This window comes from Orbicella faveolata, unplaced genomic scaffold (assembly GCF_042242905.1).
Source record: "Orbicella faveolata isolate gen_17 unplaced genomic scaffold, um_ofav_v1 contig_26, whole genome shotgun sequence".
In the NCBI taxonomy this organism is placed as follows: Eukaryota; Metazoa; Cnidaria; class Anthozoa; order Scleractinia; family Merulinidae; genus Orbicella; species Orbicella faveolata.
This window is the reverse complement of record NW_028301554.1, coordinates 20,803,391-20,826,000: the sequence shown is the minus strand read 5'-3', so window position 1 is coordinate 20,826,000 and position 22,610 is coordinate 20,803,391. Positions and strand designations below refer to the sequence as shown.

General features: G+C 40.4%; 2 protein-coding genes across 4 annotated transcripts in view; both read left to right on the top strand.

The window, feature by feature from the left end:
• Positions 1–1,149: 1,149 nt before the first annotated feature.
• LOC149108490 (uncharacterized) lies at positions 1,150–2,765 on the top strand. Its single transcript, XM_089296289.1, has 3 exons — positions 1,150–1,300; positions 1,740–1,910; positions 2,354–2,765. Exons 1-3 carry the CDS (start codon positions 1,232–1,234, stop codon positions 2,558–2,560), a joined length of 447 nt encoding a protein of 148 aa, XP_089152415.1. The 5' UTR covers positions 1,150–1,231; the 3' UTR covers positions 2,561–2,765.
• Positions 2,766–4,381: 1,616 nt separating this feature from the next.
• The window catches only part of LOC110069599 (leucine-rich repeat-containing protein 61-like), a 34,462-nt gene continuing 16,233 nt past the window's right edge, over positions 4,382–22,610 (top strand). Inside the window, exons 1-11 of one of the 3 annotated variants that reach the window (XM_089296286.1) lie at positions 4,382–4,503; positions 4,858–4,944; positions 5,328–5,417; positions 14,572–14,628; positions 16,522–16,582; positions 17,427–17,512; positions 18,617–18,685; positions 18,866–18,934; positions 19,423–19,479; positions 20,042–20,110; positions 21,710–22,575. In XM_089296286.1, the coding sequence (XP_089152412.1) occupies positions 4,488–4,503; positions 4,858–4,944; positions 5,328–5,417; positions 14,572–14,628; positions 16,522–16,582; positions 17,427–17,512; positions 18,617–18,685; positions 18,866–18,934; positions 19,423–19,479; positions 20,042–20,110; positions 21,710–21,789 (741 nt within the window). In that variant the 5' untranslated portion in view covers positions 4,382–4,487 and the 3' untranslated portion in view covers positions 21,790–22,575. Of the gene's footprint in view, positions 4,504–4,857; positions 4,945–5,327; positions 5,418–14,571; positions 14,629–16,521; positions 16,583–17,426; positions 17,513–18,616; positions 18,686–18,865; positions 18,935–19,422; positions 19,480–20,041; positions 20,111–21,709; positions 22,576–22,610 lie in introns of those variants that run through there. The other 2 variants (XM_089296285.1, XM_089296287.1) reach the window with 2 other exon arrangements.

Here is a 22,610-nt window from a genome sequence, read left to right as displayed (position 1 = left end):
TTTGTCATAGTTTGGATAGTACTCTTAAGTTGTATGAATATGTTCTTACTTTTAGCAGAAAGCTAACAAATAAACTCTCACGTGAAGTTTTATCTTCTTAGTTTAAATAGACAACTTTCTGTAACATTTATTGTTCGTTTTTTTTTGTTGTTTTTTTTTTTTCATTTTATCATGATTTATTGCTATTTTGGATAACTAACGCCAAAAAGCGCCACGGGGATTGGTAATAAAACTTTTATTGCATTTGTATCGTATTCAGTTTTGTTGTTCACTTTTGGACGCCATTAACTAGAAGGCTAGTTTAAGTGGTCTTTAAATCCAAGAGAAAATAATTTCCATTCTTTAATCTCATGTCATGGGGGTAATGAAAGGGAAATTTTATCGTATTAGTTGTCAAGGGATAAACTGCACCGTTGTTGTCCTATGCACTTCAGTAAAAATACTGACACTTAGTGATTTTATTGATGATGTAACCATCTTGTAAAAGTACTGATTACTAGTAATTTCTGCATTTAGTACCGAAATTTCAAGAACTCTCAATGAGACAATTGTGACACGTGAAATGTAAAAGTTGTAATCTATTTTTAGTTGCTTGAACTCGTGTAACATTCGTTGTTTATCTACGCTGATCAGATGTAACTTAATCATGCACTCGTTACTATAAATCAAGCGACATTGTAATTACAATTCGATTTATATTCTGATGTACCCTCCGATGTAGACTTGGATTCAACCGAGTGCTTTAATTTACGGTCACAACTCATCAATGCTAATGTGCACGGGTTGTTGTGTAGGTAGTGTAGTTTCTAACAGTTTCTCTCGTTCGGTTTCTCCCAACCAGCGTTGGACGCAGGCGCTTTACGAATCGATCGCGCTTGATTATCAGCGAGAGCTGAATTCTTCAAATCTTTTCATTCTTGCCACTGAAATAATTTCTTTTTACCATCAGACTTTGGTGAGAAGATTGACAGAATGATTCCGAAATTGGTTTGGTTGTTTCTTGTCCTGTCCTTTGCCACGATGTTACACCTGGGGGAAGGGTGCCTGTGGGGTTCAGGCTGCCACAAAAGAGACTGCAATTTGACTTCTTGGTCCAAATGGAGTTCTTGTAGTCAGTCATGAGGTACTGAAGGAATGCAGATTCGTTACCGTAAAGTGACCAGATTAGCTAAGTGCGGTGGATCGTGTTGGTCACTCCCGCAGACTCGGCCATGTAACAGGGAGTGTCCCAATGGTGGAACTCCAGATCGTCTGCGGTGTAACTGTAAAACTGGTTACAGTGGAAGATGCTGCACTGGAGGTAAACAATAGCATTCTTTCCGTCGTCCATCTATCCATTCATTCGTGTATTCAACCAACCAGCCAACCTATCAAACAATTAATCAAACAATCAGCTAGTTAAACTTGTTAAAGGAGGTACGTCACGGTTTTGCATCTTAAAACGCGTAGCCTAAATGTTTGTCGTTTGTAACCCGTGTCAGTCTTCTCCATCCTTAACCATCTTTGTTCCTTTATGGTTTATTATTATCTCTTTGGTCTTTTTGTACCTTAGTAAAGTATCTGTTATCTTAGTAAAGTAATATCATCAGGTTTCATGGCCAAAATAATCAAAAATGCCGTGACCGAGCTCCTTTAAGAGGAAAATGCACAGATGCGATTCATAACGTACCAAATTCGAGGAGGATAGGAAATGCGTGATGCAATGTGACGCTAGAAGATTGTATATCTGTTTTTCACAGTTGACGGTGGTTGGTCAGACTGGAGTGCTTGGAATTCCTGTAATGAGACCTGTGGGACTGGTTTTCAAGAGCGTTTCCGAAACTGCACGCAACCAGCACCTGAAAATGGCGGGAAAAATTGCAAGGGAGAAGCGCAACAAAACCAGTTGTGCCAACTACCACCCTGTCCCAGTAAGTTAGAAACGAGCTGTCACGTGAGTAAATCTAGATGAAAGCCCGTTTATTCTTACTGCCGGATTATAGGAATAAAAGAAGCCACCTTAACCCATCCATGGAAGTAGCAACGGAGGAAAACTAACTTTCAATATGAACAGAGGTATTAGTGAATCTTGTTTCCAAAGAAACTGTGGAGCTGCGAGGTGGTCAAGTGAAACTTTTAAGTTCTTAATGTAGGTTTTTTTTTTTTTTTTTTCCACATGCCTAAAGGCGAAGTGACTGACTTTTCCCCAGCGCCCGCTACATTTCGCCAATGAAAAGTGGGTTGGAAACAGGAAGCGGGGAGCTTGATGGTTAGGGCGCTTAACGTTGCGAATGCAACGGTCCGCATAGGGACGAGAAAGAGAAAATTTAGATTCTATACATTTTGATGTATGTTTCTCTCCGTATTGTTCTAGTTCATGGAGGTTGGTCAGAATGGAGTGAATGGACGTCCTGTAGCGAGTCGTGCGGAGGTTTTCAAGAACGTTTTCGAAATTGCACGAGTCCAGAGCCCAGTTTTGGCGGGAAACCTTGCGAAGGAGAAGAGCGGGAAACTTATGAATGCGAAAATCAATGTGCAGACCTATTTGGCCGTTTGTAATAAATTTCACGATGCTGTATAGATTTGAAACCTTTTGGCAAGTTGATTATTTATGTTGTTTTCAATGATTATCATTTTAACTGTTAGGCCAGCTTGCTCGGTCGGTGCATAGTTAATAGGGGGGGGGGGGGTATCATTAGTTAATATGAGGGTTTTATTTTATAAACCAGCTTCCTCACTTGATATTTCTATTACCCATAGCTTTCAATCTCTACCCTCACTCCTGTTCTTACGTGCTTTTGAACTTAGCGAATTTGTTTGTAATACCTGCAAGCCACATGTATTTGGACATGTAACACTAAAGCCTTTCTAAGTTAGTATTTCACGGTTTTGTATTTATAATAAAGTAAAGTAAAACTTCTCAAACGTTGTCTTTTTTTGTTCCACTGTGTACCTGTTTGAGTCATCTACTGCAGTAGCTACTTTGAACAAAAGAACACAAGAAGCTCTTGAATGGCTTTGTCTTACACTCTCTCTCTCTCCCTTTGAACAAGAATCTACTGGCAGAATTTTAATATGTGAAGAATATACCCAAGGATAAGATTTTGTTTTAAAAAAAGTTTTTTTGTGTGTGTGTTGATGGAAGTAAAATACAATAAAATAAATGAACTTGATTTGATTGTTGAAAAGTATGGCAAATTATTTCATTTCTCTAACAAAACCAGGTAACAAAACGCAAAGTAAACTACGTATAACGTAAAGCGATAAAGCACGTGCGCAATGTAACAAAATACTGATACCATACACTTTTATTCAACTGAAAGCTAAGAATGTACACAACAATATTTTCAGCATTAAGTCGGCAGAAAAATAAGAAAATCCAGCCTGGGCATGAAAAATATACATACTTATTAAAAGTGAGTGTACTTCGGTGGCATTTCAGGCGGGTTTGGTCGAGCCATGGTTCGTATTTTGGTGAGACGTAGTAGAACCAAAATACTCATAGCGAGACCAAATCCCGGGGCGGGGGGACACCCATGTAAAAAGGACGGGGGTTCTCTGTTAGTTTTAAGGGGTTAAAAAAGCGGTTTTGGTAGCTCTTAGGGTGTTCAGCCTCAAAAGGTCCACAGCAGGAGCAGAAAAGATATGGCAGGAGGTAATGGTTTGTTCTAGAATTGGTATCTCTTAGGGGTGAAAAAACTTTCAAGCCACGCCCACAAAGCAGGATCTGGGTACCTCTTAGCGGTTCTTTTAAAAATTTCCGACGAACACCCCCGTCCTTTTATATGGGAGTTCCCCCCGGGAACCAAACGAGCCTGATATGCCGCTGAACCATACCAAAAACGGTACGATTAGCTATTTGCCGTACCCAAATTTGGCCAAGTGTGCATGATATCGTAGCCATATCAGGTCAGTGACATGATATCGCAGGATATCAGGAGACGGCTTCTGATTGGGTAATAGCAAATATGGGCCGTAATGATAGTGTAACAGTCCTTGACTTGTATGTTCTCTTTGGTCAGTATACTGGAGGCAACTTACAGCAAGTCTTCCCTTGCTAATTCGTCCCCTGTCAACTCTAAAAATAATCAAGAAGTCCTGATCTTAGTCGTCCAATGTCCTCTGTTTTTCGATCTTTTTCCGTTTTTCCCTTGTCATTACGACGGTCACTTTTGAAAATGTATGTAGACTAGCATACCAAACGTCAAGTTCTGTATTAAAATGCGTTGGAATACAATGTTTATCGCCGCTGTCTGCGTTATATTCTTTCCCATTTCTTACTACTTTTTGAGTCACCTCCATCTTTTCAAATCATCAAACCCTCTGGCATGGACGAATTTTCCCGCGCAACGCTAGCGTGGCCTGACGGGAAGAAAGGAGTCATTTCTTTTCGAGTAGAGGAATGGGACGACTCGTGTTTACGAGCATAGCAACATGGCGGTAAAGATCAGGAAGCTTTTGACGAACTATATGTCGCCGTGAAACTTATTCCACGGAGTCAAAAACTCATGGCAAGAGCTGGAGGTAAGCCTGCAACTTTACTGTCCCTCGAAGCTGTGAGTGACGTATTTTTATTAGAGTGTTTGATACAGTTATAGTGTTTTCATGGTATTTTCCCTCTGAACATGTGCTCCCGATGGACGGTCGAATTTAGCTCAAGGTTTCTCTGGTTTCTCTACTTTATAGTTATGTTTGTTCTCTAATTGTTAATGATTAGGCCTCTTAGGAAGATGAGCTGTTTGTTAAAATTACAGGTACAGTGCATGTAGGATAGGAGAGGCAAGAACGTTTGCTGGCAGTTTTCTCGACAGAATTGGGGAATAATGCAACAAACGCATGTTTGAATGGTCACTTTTGTTTTTCCCTCCACTGTTGCAGGTTCAGTCTTGACTCCTCACTTGCTGAAGAGCAGAACTGGTGAATTTGATCTTGAGAGCATCAGTTTTTTGGATCTCAGTGGAATGGGTAGGTACAAGAAGCACATAGTAGCTCACAGTACAGGTACTTATAGTGGAATCTGGATAGAAGACCCAGCTTGAGAGTTGGAGGTTTCATTCATCACAGTATCTCCCAACTAAATATAGAGATGTGAAAAATATACATGTTTGCACATTACGAGAACTATGAATTTCCCAGTTTCCCAGATGAACACTCCCCAGACCATTTATAATTTATGACATGTGTGTTTATTACAATAGAGAGATATAACATAATATTATGCAATACTTGAATGTTAAACCCTTATATTTTCTCAGCATACACATGAGGCTTTACACAAGTGTGTATACTGAGAAAATACAAATATACAAGTACAGAAATTATATAACAAAATGCAATGTGTTCTCTAGGTTTGCGAGACGTCAGCTGTATAAGTGACTGTATGGGACTGCTGCACCTGGATCTTGCCAAAAATAATATTTCTGATCTGAAGGATTTGGGTAGGTTTAGAATTTTACATGTACAGTGTATGTATAGTCAAACCAGAGTTCTAAAAGCAGATACTCTTGGAGCATGAAAAGTGCTTGTAGGAGGTGTCTACTTTATGGGAGGTTAAATACATATATGTACATGTGCATGTACTTGTTTGTACGTGGGTGGAACCTTGACTAAGTGTCCACCTATCGAAGGCATGTAATTCCAGTAGGTGTCTGTTAGTAGAGGTTGGACAGTACATATCAGTGAAAAATGGCCTGTCTACAGAAATGGATGTTCTGTGTACAACTGTCGTACCCCCATTGACATCTCTGTTTAATTTAAGCTTCAAGACAGGCATTGTCTTCCAGGAGTGGAAAACGGCAAAATTAACAATAGTACATAAAAAAGACAACGAAATGGAGAGAGGAAACTATCGTCCTCTCTCTATTCTTAGCATACCAAGCAAGATTCTGGTATCATGTGTCAACGATGCAATTATAGACCATGTGCTGAACTTTAATCGTCTGGTAACAGATAGTCAGTGGGCATATCGAAAGGGCTACTCCACCGAGCTCCTCCTTGTCCACCTGACAGAAACTTGGAGAGATGCGATAGACTCAGGTCTTGTGGTGGGTGCTGCATTTGTCAGCTTCAAGAAAACCTTTGACTGTGTAGATCATGACATCCTATTAAACAAGCTTCAATGTCAATTTGGAATACGTGGCCTCTTACTAGATTGGCTGACGAGTTACCTTATATCTAGGCTGTAGTACATGGCCCGAAACGAGCAACGATTCAGATTCTGCTCAGTGTCTTCCGGTATCCCACAAGAAAGTGTCCTGGGTCCCACTCTATTTGTTCTCTACACAAGCGATCTCGTGGGGTCAGTTCAGTCTTGGACCGTCCATATGTACGCTGATGATACTACCATCTACTGCATAGGGAGGAGCGTAGACGAGGTCGCCGCTGTGCTAAATCAATCCCTAACCGAGTTGCATGTGTGGTGTGTGAGAAATAAGCTGACCCTGCACCCGACAAAATCCGAATACATGCTAATCCACAGAGGATCCTTTACAGGCCCCCACCCACCCATAATTATACCTTGGAAACAATATTCTGGAACGGGTCACACAAAGTCGACTCTTGGGTGTCAATATTGACGATAAATTGAACTGGTCAGCACATATTAAGGGACTAAAGAAGAGCTTCGTCAACAAATTGAGTCTCATAAAGAAGAGCAGATTTTTACCTAAGCAAGATCTCTTAAACCTATATTTCAAAGTTATAATCCCTACAGTGACGCACGGTATATCCGTATGGGGAGGCACGAATCACTCAGATGACCGACTCACTTGAAAGACTACACTGCAGGGCAGCAAGGCTTATTTTCAACTTTCCCAAAGACCTACCATCAGTTGAAGCCCTCAACAGGGCCAAATGGGACACTCTAAGAACCTATTATAAGAACTCCATTCTGAAACTAATTTATAAAATGTACTACAATGATTCACCACCCTGTATGACTGCACATATTGCAAAATCACAATCATCCTATAATCTAAGAAACAGCCTTAAGTTGGAAATACCTCATTTTAAATCAAATATCAAGAAATCCTCCGTATCTTACAGAGGTACAATTCTGTGGAATTTTATCACCGATTGGATGCCGAATGGTGAACAGTGTAAACAGCTTCTCTAAGATGATCAATAATCTTATTTTGGTCAGGGACATTAGCTTTGCGAATATATACTGCAGATGACTCGACTGCCCATTGGTATACGTTTATTAGTCACATAATGTTAATAATTAGGTAAATTATTATTAGCTGCAAATTTTTATTTAAGCCGTTCTAGATTACATTTTACATTGTAAATTTTTTAATTCTTATTTTGTAATTATTCTTTATTGTTTATTTACACACGACCCTACAAGCTGCAAGCTTAATTACTTATTGTGTTTATGTTACAAGTAGAATGTGAGGGACTGGGCCCAGCCCCAGGTTACTTATTATTATGGGATCGAAAATCCCACGCGTTGGAGAGAATGAAAACAAAACAAGGATCGATGAGAAAACATGTTGTCATTGTAGTTTTGTAGTAGTTCCTGTGCGAGATTGAGTAGAGTGTAACATTTGGTGACCCCAACGTGACAAAGAAACCATCGAAATGTCTATAAAAGTCGTCGAAGAGATTCAGATAGAGGTGAGAACAGCAATTTGTCAGCTTAGCGAAGCGAGTCTTCGAGAAATCTGTGCGGGGCTACATATCGAAGTTAAAGAGACGGATACGGGACGTCTGGCGTTAATACAAATCCTAACGAAATATTTAGACACCGAAGAACTTGGAACTGAAGCACTAACGAATCTCAGAGAAACAATTAAAGAAAAGAAACCGGCAACGAAGGACGTGAAGAGTGAACAAGAGGGTGGTGTGAAAACTGAACATGTGGATCAGAAGTCTGCTGTCAAGTCAAGCACAAATGCAGTTACGCCTAAAGAAACCACAGCGATTCCACCGTTCAGGAAGGAATTTAAAATATCGGGACAGATTGGAGATTCACGTCAGAAAGATCGCTTGAGCTTTACCAGTCTTGCTCACCAAATTAACGCTGGATTGAAACGGGGCTATAAAGAAGAAGAAATTGTCGAGGCCGTTATTCGAGCCATCAATCCAGGCCTTAGATTGAGGAGCTACTTGGAAGGTAAGCCCGATCTAGATCTTGCCAGGTTACGTAAAATACTCCGGTCACATTACCAAGAAAGGGGGGCTACGGAAATGTATCAGCTGCTCAGTTCGGCATTACAGGAAGCTGGGGAGACCCCTCCGGACTTTCTTGTTCGCCTCCTTGATCTAAAGCAGAAAGTACTGTTTGCATCTCAAGAAGCAGGATCTGATTTGAAGTATGACCCAAAGCTGGTACAGTGCATGTTTCTGCATTCATTATTAACTGGGTTACGGAATGATAACATTAAAATGGAGATAAAACCATGCCTGCAAAACACCCAAGTGGAAGATGAAGAACTTTTTGAGAAATTGAATGCAGCAGTTAGTAATGAAACAGAAAGAATGCAGAAGCTTGGTTCCCGTCATGACCAGCTCACAAACCGAACCCCCACACAGCTTGTAGCCCAATTGGCCACCCATGACGACAGCCATGCCTCAGTTGAAGGTAAAACCCCAGAAAAGCCACCAAAAGTTAACCTTCTTACTGAAGTTAGAGAGTTGAAAGCGGAATTGGCTGCTATCCGGGAGGGCATGGAACAACAAAGCCGCGCTAGCCCTCACCCACAGTACAACCCTGTAGAGCAAGGGAGGGTTCGCCCTAGAGGGTGCTGGAATTGTGAAAGACAAGGAAGGGGTTTCCGTTGCAACCATTGTTTCAACTGTGGTGATGTCGGCCACTTCAGTTACCAATGCCTAAGGTCAAGCCGAAGGGGCTATAACTCAGCAAGCCCCCAGGGAAACAGACAAGGGTTGCCCCCACGGGACAAGGAGCAGCCCCCCCGATTCATGAGCAGTCCCAACAATGCATGAACTGTGGAAAGAGGGAGGATTGGGCACATCAATACTTGCAGTGTTCACAGTGCCATACTAGCCACTATTGTTCAAAAGTTTGTCAAAGGGAACATTGGGAGAAGCATAAGAAACTATGTCAAGCCATTAGCGAAGTTGGACTGAGGGAAAGGGCAAGTGTTGAAACATTGAAAACGTCGTTCAGTTCCCACCTAACCCCGAGACAACGCTCTAAACTCACCAAATTAGTGGGAAGAAAATGTGTGGTTTCCTGCTTGATTCAAGGGGAAAAGGTGGATGCCCTGTGGGATACCGGAGCTCAAGTTTGTGTTGTGTCCAAACATTGGAAAGAAATTAACCTACCAAACGAGCCAGTAAGAGACATAAGCGAGTTATTGGGGGAAGATGGATTAAATCTCCAGGCCGTGAACGGTACAAAAATCGCATATGATGGCTGGATTGAGGTAGAGTTCCAGTTGGTTGGGGAGGACAGGTACTCGGAGCCATTGACAGTACCCATACTAATAGGAAGTGAAGATAATCAGGAGTATCCCATCATCGGCTTTAATGTCATCGAAGAGGTCATTAAGAGGAGTAGTAGCCCCAACACAACCAGCCTATTGCCCCGAATAGTGAATGACTCGTTTCCATCTGTGAAAGAGGGCGAAGCAAGAGCGCTGGTTAATTTCATCCAAAGTATGGATGATGAAGCTGACACCGGTATGCTCAGAGTCGGCAGACAAGACATACGTGTCCCACCAGGAGAGACTGTGAGAGTCAAATGTCAGGTACACTTTGGACTATTAGAAGAAGATTTGCCTGTTGTGTTTGAGCCCAAAGAGGAAGGGGCGTGGCCTGAGGGGCTAGAAGTTCAGGGCTGTCTCCACCGAATCTCCCCGAGGTCTTCAAGCCGAATGTATGTTCCAGTATGCAACAACACCAAACGAGCGATGACCTTACGTAGGCGGACAGAACTGGGCACTATACAGTTAGTGCAGTCCGTCACGCCACTGCCAGTCGAAGCTGAACAGAAACAAGAGAAAGAGGAAGGTGAAACTTGGAGTGAGGCAACCAGTTATGAGTGGGAGCCAAGTCAGCCCGAACAAAGTAAAGCAAAGTGGACTCCCCCAGTTGACTTGAGCCATTTGTCAAGTGAGCAACGGGTGATTGTCAAGGAGATGTTGAGGGAAGAATCCGGGGCCTTCGCTATAGATGATGGTGACATTGGATGTGCCGAACATTTGAAATTGGAAATCAAACTGAGAGATGATGTCCCAGTACAAAAAACATACAATTCAATTCCAAAGCCCTTGTACGAAGAGGTAAAGTCACACTTGCAGGATATGATCAATCGTGGTTGGATAAGCAACTCAAAGTCACCCTACTCTTCCCCAGTGGTGTGTGTGAGAAAAAAAGACAGCAGTCTGAGACTATGTGTTGACTATAGGCAGTTAAACAGCAAAACTGAGGATGACCGCCAGCCCATCCCTCGCATCCAAGACATCCTGAATAGTCTCAGTGGGAACACTTACTTTTCAGTGTTAGACCAAGGAAAGGCATATCACCAAGGATTCGTAGCAGAAGAACACCGACATCTAACAGCGTTCATCACCCCCTGGGGTTTATACCAGTGGAACTGGATTCCTTTTGGCCTTAAAAATGCACCGGCAGCTTACCAGAGGTACATGGAGAAATGCCTAGAAGGTCTCCGCGATGAAATATGTATTCCATATCTTGATGATGTCCTGGTGTACAGTAGAACATTTTCTGAGCATGTAGACAATGTGTGAAAGGTACTTAAACGTTTGCAGGAGTATGGTATCAAGCTGAAGCCAAAGAAATGTGAGTTGTTTAAGCCCCGTGTTTGTTACTTAGGCAGAATAGTCTCAGCAGATGGCTACACGATGGACTCAGCAGACGTTGCAGCAGTGGCAGCCCTTAAGGAAACTAAACCAAGAACTGTTGGTGAATTGCGCAAACTCCTGGGTTTCATAAGCTATTACCGCCAATATATTCGCGACTTCTCCAGATTAGCCAAACCCCTTTATGACCTACTTTCAGTTAAAGGATGCAGTGACCAGCCCAGCAGAGCTAAAGGACAGAAAGAGCACCCCAAGTGGAAGTTGCCGACATCGAAAGGACAATCGTCATCAAATCACAAAATCCCGTGGAATGAAAGACACCAAGAGCGATTAAACTTCCTAATTGAACTTCTTATGCAGCCAGGGGTAATGGCTTACCCTGACTTTGAACGACCATTTGTACTGCACACGGATGCCTCAAGCGAAGGACTTGGGGCGGTGCTCTACCAAGAACAAGGGGGGAAATTGAGAGTTGTTGGCTATGGCTCAAGGACATTGACGCCCGCGGAACGGAACTACCACTTGCACTCAGGAAAGTTAGAATTCTTGGCCCTAAAGTGGGCAATTACTGACAAATTCAGGGATTACTTATTCTATGCTCCATCCTTCGCTGTTTTCACTGACAATAACCCGTTAACATATGTGATGTCATCAGCAAAGTTGAATGCCACGGGGCATCGGTGGGTGGCCGAGTTAGCGGATTATAACTTTACAATCAAGTACCAACCAGGCAAGACTAATGTTGACGTGGATGTTCTGTCAAGAATCCCATTGGACATAGACAAGTATATGAGCGATTGTACAGAGGAAGTACCCAAAGATGTCCTTGAAGCAACCGTGGAAGCAGTTAGGGAACAGGCAAAAGGCACAATCCCATGGGTTACGGCAATTGCCGCAGACTTGACAACTCCTGAACCGACATTAAAGGATCTGAATCTAAAACCCTTCAGCCCTAGTGAAATCAAGGAGGCACAGCACTCGGATAGTGCTATATGCCGCGTGCTTTACTACAAGACACACGGGATCAAACCGGGTGGTGGCCAACTGAAGAATGAACCCCATGGAGTTACCAACCTTATGAGAGAATGGAAGAAACTGGAAGTTGATGAACATGGTATCCTGTGACGAAGAACAAGCTCTAAGATACAATTAGTTCTGCCACACAACTTCATCCCAGTGGTACTTAAAGAACTACACACAGAGATGGGACACCTTGGAGTGGAGAGAGTCGCAGAACTTGCAAGGTCCCGCTTCTACTGGCCACATATGTACCGTGACATAGAGTATTTTGTGACACAACGTTACAGATGCATCAAACAGAAGAAACCAAACACAGTCACGAAAGCACCTATGATGCACCTGATGACATCAGCACCCTTTGAAGTAGTTTCCATTGATTTTCTGCATCTGGACAAGAGCAAAGGTGGATATGAATATGTACTGCTGATTGTTGATAACTTTACCAAATATGCCCAAGCCTATGCAACGCGCAACAAGACGGCCCGCACTGCTGCTGAGAAGATCTACAATGAGTTTATCCCAAGGTTCGGTTTCCCAGCACGAATACATCACGACCAAGGTGGTGAGTTTGAAAACAAATTGTTTCACAACCTAGAACGTCTCAGTGGAGTTGCCAGCTCGCGAACCACTCAATACCACCCACAGGGCAATGGCCAGGTAGAACGCATGAACCGAACATTACTCTCGATGCTAAGGACCCTCCCGGAGGAAAAGAAATCGAACTGGAAAGATTCCTTAAACAAGCTTATACATGCGTACAACTGCACAAGACATGAAACGACTGGGTTCTCGCCATTTTACCTGATGTTTGGCCATTCCCCACGATTACCAGTTGATTTGCTGTTTGACCTAGACAACGACCTTCAACAGGGTGATTACCAGGACTATGTAAAGACGTGGCAAGCAGATATGAGACGGGCCTGCGACCTAGCATCTAGGAACACCCAGAAATCGTCAGCCAGGAGTAAAGTGTATTACGACAAGAAGGCTTCCGCAGCAGTCCTACTCCCCGGCGACCGCGTACTTGTTAGAAACCTTTCAGAAAGGGGAGGACCTGGAAAGCTCCGTTCACACTGGGAAGAGCAAATTTATGTAGTTGAGGAACGCATGTCTGATAGTCCAGTCTATCGAGTAAAGCCAGAACTTGGCCGTGGGAAACAACGAGTGTTACACCGTAACTTGCTACTTCCTTGTGATGCTTTACCACTGCCTAAACCAACGAGAGGATCATCCAAGACCACCCAACTAAGACCTAGAGTGCCACCTCAGCCTGAAGACATTGGAGAGAGTTCCGATGATGAGTATGAGATGAACACACTGTCCTCTCCAGTCACCCATGAAATAGCCTTTCCGGCGGAAGTAGACACCCTTCCCATGGACCCACAGGACCACTGTGATAATGAAGATTGTGCCACTATGTCAGATACCAGGGACCAACCTGACCCACAAGTGGACACTGGTGACTCATCAGTGCCAAATTCATCCGTTCTAGATGTGACTGATATGGCCCCTGAGGAAAGTGACAATTCAGATTCAGAGGAACACCTAGAGGGAGCTACGCGACCTAGAAGGGAGAGACGACCCCCTCGGATTCTGACTTACAGTCAGATGGGGGTACCCGAGTACCAACGTTTAAACCCAGTAGTAAACGCAATTCAATGCCCCCAGGTGATACTTCCCTACCAAGTCATGGCCAACTGGCTTGTACCTCACTGCCGGTGTGTTCACTGCACCCCGCACATCCCATTTATTCCACAGCTGCAGTATATACCACAGCCCATATGGACAAACCAGTAATGAACACTCCTGAAGTCACAACTGATTACCCCGAGTATTAACCATGGACAAGCAGACCTGTTGCTCGCCTTCTGTGATTTAACTCATAAGCGAAATTTGTGTTGGATTTTCCCTCTAGTTACAAACTGTTAAAGACAAAACCTGCGGATAATGGAACTGCCACAATAAGTATTCAGTTTGAAACATGATGAGAACTGACGCTCCCTCTTAACCATTGTTCTTTTTGGTTTTGTATTTCCTGTTATAATGTCGGGACGACATTTCTGTTGGAGGGGAGTGTGTTACAAGTAGAATGTGAGGGACTGGGCCCAGCCCCAGGTTACTTATTATTATGGGATCGAAAATCCCACGCGTTGGAGAGAATGAAAACGAAACGAGGATCGATGAGAAAACGTGTTGTCATTGTAGTTTTGTAGTAGTTCCTGTGCGAGATTGAGTAGAGTGTAACATTTAAATGAAGGTTATTTACTTACTTACTTACATGTACACCTGTTTGGAAACTGTGGTAGTACATGATTGTATAATCATGTAATTTTTAAAGTTCTGCAGACACTGTCAATGCATGTACAAACATGGTAAACAATTGTTCTTGTATTCTCAGTGAAGTTGCTAGTACTTTTGACACCATTGAGAAGCAGTTTCTGTCCTGTTTTTATTGTTCATATGGTACTCATCAGTGGATAGAGACCATAATAATTTGGTACATCAAGCACTAATATTTGCTAAAGATTTACCATGTTTCACATGTACTTCTAATAGAACATGTTGTAGCTGGATACTAGTGGCTAGACCAGACTAACATGTAAGAGAGCAAAATTTGTTATACTGGAAACACATTGATTTGTTACTTTCAAGAAATGTTGAAAACAACCATTTGCATGTACATGTTTCTGAATGAAAGAGATGAATGCAGTCATACACTGTAGTTGATCTCTTCTTTGATTTAGAACTCTTTTGTAAATTTGTGCTCCAATGTTCATTTCAGGTGAGCTGAAGCTGCTGGAAACCTTAAATGTTTCTTGTAACAAGTTGTCTTCCCTTGGTAAGTGTTAGAAAGACACACAAGTGATAAGTTGCCAAGCGTAATTACCCTTATGCACTGTGTATGCATGTGTAAACAGGTGCTATTACACATAATTTATATGTATCTACAAATCATATATGATGTTATATACATTCAGTACCACAGTTGCATGCAGTAATTTTGGTATTTTGATTGGCTGATAGCATGCCATGTCATGCTATGGTTTTTATTTTTTTTGCCCACTGTAAAAAGTCTGCATACAAGCCAAGTGACCCATCAGGCCAGTGCTTATCTCCAGTTTCTGGAGAGTGAAGCAACTAGGAGTTTTCTACTCCCCAACCCCTGGATACTAGCCCATCGCAGGGTTACCCCGGGCATTAAATTTGCTGTACCTATTAATTCTATACACCTGGGTGGAGCAGTGTTTCTGCCAGAGTGCGCCATTGCAGGAATCCTGCGTTACAATCAGAGATGGCCCCCAGAAAAACGAAAAAAGGGCCAATTTGGCCCTTTTCTTTTACAAGACTGCAGGCTTGACACAGGCATAATATTTTAAAGCCATCCCAGGGCTCGAAATTGTGATCGATACGGTCGCCAATGCAACAAGCCTTTCATCCTTGGTGACCAAAAATTCTGGTTTAGTCACCAAAATTCTTGGTTTTCACCAGTCATGTGATCAAAACTAAAAATCGTAACCATTGAATAAATAAATTCAAGAATCTGGGATAGGATAGATGATTGCTATATAAACAACCTCACCAAGAATCAGGTTTCTACTTTTTTTCATTCGCCCCGTTATTCGCAGTGAGTCACCCAAATATATAGAGCTTTGTATGGAGATGCCATGTTTGTGCCCTAAGGAGGGGCACAAGCATGGTGGCCGTAAAATAACAAAAACATCTGTCGTTGAGTTTTGCTTCTTCTAGTGTAAGCACCGTTTATTTAGCAAAAACTAAAGCGATAACTCATCTTTTGACCTACGTGAGAGTCTTTACGGGGCGCCATTTTCATGTCACGCAACGCAAAAGTTTGGAGTGTTCTATTACAAAAAGAAGAACTCTGTCGAGCTAAAACATTGTCAAACATCACGTTCCTACAGGGTCTTTTATCTGATGAAACTAAAACCTCAGAAGGAAAGATAATTTCTAATTTTGGAATTTGACTGCATCACATGAAAACCAAGAATACGGCAAAATGGCAACTACATTTCTCTGTGTTGACGATCAATAACGGTTATTTTGTCACACATTATGTCCTTTTATAAAAATCATATTGAAAGATCTTTGCTTCTAAAACAGTCAACATAAAAGAAGTCAATCTGTCCTTTTGCTTTGCCGTATTGATTCTCTCATATCGGAAAACTTCCAAATGGCTGACCGTGTTTGAAATTGCCCTATAGTGCATTGCAAACCCCTGATCATTGACTATGTCATATAGGCCTAAGGATTGTACTCTTGTAATGCACAGATTCTTCATACTAGTATCTGATTCAAAAGAAACTTTATTGAGAAGAAACCCTCCAAAAAGCACTTACTATTAAATTTTATCATAGATCTTAATAAACTGCTTTATTTTCCTTGGTACCCTGATACATTTTTTCCTTCTGTAGCTTTCAATTTAGTGGCCCCTTTCCTAAAAAATTGGCCCCTAAAAAAGATCTTCAGCGGCCACTTTGGCCCTCAAGTAAAATTTTCTGGCTGAAACACTGGTGGAGAGCGACACTATGAGAGTAAAGTTTCTTGCCTAAGAACACAACACAATGTCCTTGGCCTGGTCTCAAACCCGAACCACTAGATCTGTATCAAGCGAACTAACCATGCAACATATAATGGAGAATTTTTAATCGAAAATACAGGTAAATTCTGTGCACTGAAGGTGTGCAATGGGAAGCTAAAAGTTGATTATTTTTAGATGGAGTTGAGGACCTTTCAAATCTATCCTCTTTAAATTTGTCAGGCAACATGATAAGAAGGTAAGAGAAAGGAAACATTTATGTTGTACCGCTCTTAGAATTTTGATATCACAGTCTGTATTTAATGAACAGCATCTGTTTATTGTGACTGTAAAAGTTACTTGCTCATGTACATCTGCAGTGTACATAAATTATGTATTGCAAGTCTGTTACAGTGTAAGTAGATTTGTAGCAGACATGAAAATGACGTGTTGAGAACAGTGAATTTGTTTGGTTGTGTCATATAGCGCATATATGTGTAGTGGATGGGCATCTTTTGTAGAAAATAATGTATATGTACACATCCTGCTATGCTATGTTCAAAGAATAGTCAGGTTGTACAGTAAAAGTACAATTACAGTGATATATACAGTATTCCCTTTAATAATAATAAAAGTACTAATGCTAGATGAATAGAGACAAACCTGTCTATTGTGGCTATGCTGAGAAAGAATATGACTGGCCATTGTAGAAAGGTTAACTTTTAAAGGAGGTTTCACTTGGAATAAAAAGTATGCGTTTAAACATAGGGTTTGGATGAAAACTCCTGGCTGTTAAGGAGAGGTGGCAGTTAGTAGAGGTTTGAAGGTACCCTTTAAGTCCATATCATGGAGTGATCAAGTTTTAATTTCTCATTTCAATACCAATATATTTTCGACAAAACAGGTGATGAGAATAAAGAAAACCATCATCTACATTGCCTTGATGTAACACCAAATTCTCAGAACTGACATTAAGAGAACCAATGACTGTCAGTAAGAAGAATTGTAACATTCTGAACCTGGGACTAAATGGGTTAAATACTAGAATATTTATTTTAAATCAGGTTTTTTTAAAATCCATAATTTTCGTTTACATTTTGCAGTACCAACAGCCTGTCATGTTTAACAAAACTGGAGAACCTGAAAGTGTTGAGACTTCATGACTCCATACAGGGTTTTTCCAATCCTGGTAAGAAATTAATGTCAGTATATTTGATGCTTGTGCATCTACCAGACTGTACATTTTTTTGTGTGTGTGTGGAAATGTATCCTTTATTGATACACATAAACCTATAGACAATACAATGCAACAAACTACAATTTTAACAGTTGCAAAATTGATACATTTATAAGCTATAGTAAATAAAAATAAAGAGAGATTTAATAATAATAATGACTTAACCAGAGTAGACCAAAGGAGGAGCATCATTACATGTAAATTTTGGTCGAAATTTTCTAGCCTGCACTTAGAGGAGATTTTGCTGACAAAATCTGTGATGAGAAGAGAATTATTGTGTAACTTATTTGTATAGATAAAATAGCGAGCAAAAAGCAAGGTGTAGTTAAATTGGAAAAAATCCCAAATAAATATTCTTGATTTGACGGTTTGAAAGAAGACTGATTACAGTTGTTGAACCATTGCACCACTTTTGACAAGAAATCTTTTGTAAAAAACAGTCTGAAAAGGTATGCTCTATTGAATCTTGTTCTCCACGATATAGGTACTCACTGTCGTTTTTGATAAGAAATCTATGGAGCTCTTTTTTAATTACAACTATTCGATGGAGAAATTTGAAGTGAAAATCCCTCAGCTTATTTTCTCTGGAAACCTGTTTAATGGATATAAAATTTTTTCCCATTGTTTTGCACACACTGGCATAGATTTACATGTACTCCATTTAGTTGGTCCAGTATGTGGACCATTATTAACTTGCTTGTTCAATAACCAATAGAAATCCTTTACCTTGGCAGTTTCAAAGTTTACCTTCGTTGAACTATCAAGATTGAAAATTGAGTGGTTTTGTAGACTGTACATAGAAATTTGAATTTAACAAAAGATGTGCATGTAAAAAAAAACCATAAATATCCTGGTTAACAAAATAACATACAGTTGTAGCCATTTTAAATGTAGAGAACTCACATGTGATTGTACAGGACTGTATTTATCTAAATTATCACTTTCACTACACTTTCAAATCATGATACATGTACATTGTACAGCACATGTAAAAGTTTAAGTACATGTATGTTGATTTCTTTGTTTTGAGCTGTGTTAATGTTTTTGTTTCTACAGTTTGTGTATCTGAAGAAAATTACAAGAAATCTGTTTGTGACCTTTTACCTAAACTCAAGACTCTTGATGGTGAGTTATGAGTGAACTGTGTACTTGTGTTACAGTCTTAACTACCAAAATATACTGTAAATTAATTTCATTTGTACAGTAACACATTTGGGTGAGTGCTGATTGACAAGAGAAATCCTTTGTCTGGAAATCTAAGAACAAGGTAAAGGTTCCTATTCACTATAATTGCTGTTTCTTTAGGTGAACGAGTCAGTGGAAAGGGTGCTGACTTGTATGAGATGTGTGATGAACTTGATGCCCTACTCACAGGTAATAATTAATTTTTACTGGTGCATGATCAGTACACCTACTATGTGTACCTTTGACCCACAAGGCTTCACTCACATTGTCATAGCCCTTTGCATGTACCTTAAATGCTAGGTGTTACTGTACTAATATCATGGATGACAAATTACTCCTTAATTTTGGCACAAAATTTCAGCATTAATTTACAATTTCACATGTGAAATTACAAAATTGCCATGGTAACATTTGATGCAGAATTTCTCAACAAAGATGATCAAATGGTATATTCCTAAGCCTAAGGAGGCCTTTTGCAGCCCATGGGTAACAATGACAGATGGTGATGATGAATTTGCCTAAAAATTCCCTGAAAACAATTTTACAGCTATCTCTCTTCTTGTTCTCCTTATTTAGGCAGCATTTTCAGCATTGTAAACAAATAAAAATTCATTGGTTCGTTTAAAGCCATGAAGGCTCTTTCACTTTTTAAACGATATTTTTTCTCATCTTGTCAGATAATGATTTACAATCTGAACATGGAGTTGCTCTCAAGACAATGCCGTGGAACACAGGTAAGAATTCAAACAAAGTGATTTCTTACTACACAAGCACCTTCCTAAGAGCTGCCGTGAATTGTAACAGAAAATCTGAGGCTGTATTCACATCTTCATCTGCCAATTTTAAGGTCTGTAGCATTCAATTTCAGGCAAACAGTCCTCCATCCACTTGAACTGAACATCATGATTTTTTCACCACCATTTTGGACGAACATGTTATCTTTAATGTCCACAATGTCTTCATATTAAGTGGGTTAGTTTGACAAAAAAAATAATGTACGGGCTTACAGCACACTGAGACTCAAAACTGTCTGTAACAAGCATGTGTCCATATAAGGCAGCTGGCTGAGTGTTAACTGTCAGGTTCATCTGTAACATAATGTACCTGTTCTGTAATGCTATTAGTTTCATGCTATTGGGGTGAAGTTTCTTTGCTTTATAATTTGTGTTAATCAGATATAAGGGGTCCCTCTTTGCATACATGAAGCAATGCTCCAGTACAGTGTATTTTCTCATATTTTGAACCAGGAAAAGTTGTACTTGTAGGTAATGGTTGATGTTACTTGTAATCCTACAGAAAAGCTGCTGTCATCTAACACTTTAGTACAGGATAGGAGTGTAGAGGAAGCAGAGAAGGGATTTAGAGGTAAGCTGTGTTTGCAGCGAGTACTCCATCTTTGTACAGTGTATGTGCAGAAATTGATCCTTTTTACCTATGAATTGATTCATAAAATTTGACTTAAGCAAGCTCGTTCAAGAGTTGATTATTTCAAGTTTGTAAACGCTAAGTAATGTAGATTGTTGTCAAGGTAGCATAATAATGTCATGTGGACGGTCATTTATTAGAACAACTTTGTCATTGCACTTGCCCTGACTGGTCAATGAAATCTATTCATGTACAGCAAATGTTGTGACTATTGTTTGTTAGTCACTATCTGCGATACCACGCACGCTTTGATCGGTCAAAAACCACTAGCCTGCTTACCAAGTGTTCCTGTATGGAAGAAGGGTTTCTCCGCATTCTGGCTCTGCCTGGTCAGAGACAGAGGTGACAGAAGTTGTCTAGGCAGGCTATTACCTGTAGAGGCAAAATTGTCCATAGTATTATAAGCAGGTGTCAGCCAAATTATGAATACACATTTAAAGAAAATACACACACCCTTAAATTTGGAAGACATGTTTCGGAAAATAATGTTTAATTTTTGTGATAAAAACACAATATCTGAATTTTGTGAATGGCATTATATTAATGTACACATGCGCAACTCAGTTAGGGTCCACCACTGACTAGAGAAAAAGAAATACAGAAAGTGCACTCTGTTGCTTAAATTCATTAGAACTTTCTCTAGTTTATAACGGACAGTTCTAATGAGAGCATGGCATATTTCTTGCATTGTATGACTATGAGTTTTAGCATACTTGAGTAATACTTTGTAAAACCACTTTTGTAATGAGTGACAATGACAAGAACATTACATGATTCTTACATTGTATAAGTTATAGTCTACGTGGATAATTCATGGATAAAACTACTTTTTATTCATCGTGGATACAACTACTTTTATGATCAGCGGCAATAATATTGTAATGACAATCTATTAAAAGAAAGAGAAGGTTAAGTGTAGCAGATTTTGAATTATATTTTTGCAAGTGTTTTTCAATTGTAATTTTATATTCTGAACTTTTAACCATGCACAATTGAACATGATATGAATTCTGAATAGTTGCAGTAATTAATTAATTAATTGTCACTAATTAATTGATTATTATGCCATTTTGCAATACTGACCTTTTCGCATAGTGCCCAGTGTCCAAGTGTATCGTCACTTCATTAATCTCAGTGGATAGTGTTATGCGAATCGAAGTAGATTTCATGGTTGCTTTTTCCCTCGAGATTCTTGAATTTTACGATAGCAAATACTTGAAGAGCACTTAACGGAAATAAGATGGCATCATGAGGATTGACAATAACACCGTTTGTCATTTTTCGAAGAGCACTTGCACAGAACAGTACACTCCTTTACCATCGCACCTCACAACCATTCACCCAGAATATCAAGATATTCATAGGTTCCGCCACTTAGCATGCACAAAGAGAGTATCTTTCTTCCGGTGATGGTTGTCGTAACCAGCCCTTAGCTATCTCTCGTCAATCTTCCCGCTCTTTCTGTTCGCTCTTTTCCTGTACTTTGCTTGTTGGCCATAACACCTCGGCCCTAAAGTCCTGTAATTTGTGTGTTTTCAGATGTGATGTTGCAGTGTAAGAAGATCAACGAGGATGCCGATAAGGCGATCAATAATGCCAAAGAAGCCCTGTGGAACTAGTGACTATAATAGTTACTCAGCTAGTTGTTTCGGCCGGCTTAAGGCTTCAGACCGTTGCGTTTCGTTATTCACTGCTGAAACAAGAACTGCTCACGTTTCTGAAGTGCAACAAGAGCTTTGCTTTGTTTCGGAAGTCGCTTGAGTTTCCCACCGTTGGGTTTGTGTCCTGCACATTGCATGACACAACAAAGGCAGTCCCTTTGTTACCCGAAACTGAAGAAAGACGCTGCAGCGAAATTCTTTTGAGAACTTCAATCTGTTTTGACGTTGCGTTCACGTGTTGTGAAGATGTAAAAATAACCAAGAAAGGCTTCCCCAAAGAGTGGACTTCGTCATTCATGTGAATGTACAGCATTGGAATAGACATGTTATTCTGTCTACTCGCAAGATGAACGTCGAATTTCTCGTTGCTGTTTATGCTCAGTTCCTGTCATACTCAAGAAAGTTTAATCATTCGTCAGTTCTTTTGTTTTCAGAGGTGATCAGATCCTTCGTTTTACAACCTGAGCACTTGAATTTAATGGTGAAGAGAACTTGAAATCGATCCCAGCTCTTGATCAAAGGGTTGAGCTGCATTAAACACTGATTTCAGCGTTCAAATTCTCCCTGCTTCCTGTAGTAGTTTTCTTAGAGTACCAGTTAAGAGAATATATTGTAGATCAAAAGCATAAGTTGCCATATTGTATGCCATATTGTATGCCAGACTTTGTATAGGCGATGTTAAATGAAAGTAGTGTAAATGTTGAGTCAGTAATACTATGGAGAAAGTTCTCCGCACTTTTTGAATGTTCCGTTTAGGTAAATGTTGCGTATACTTCACC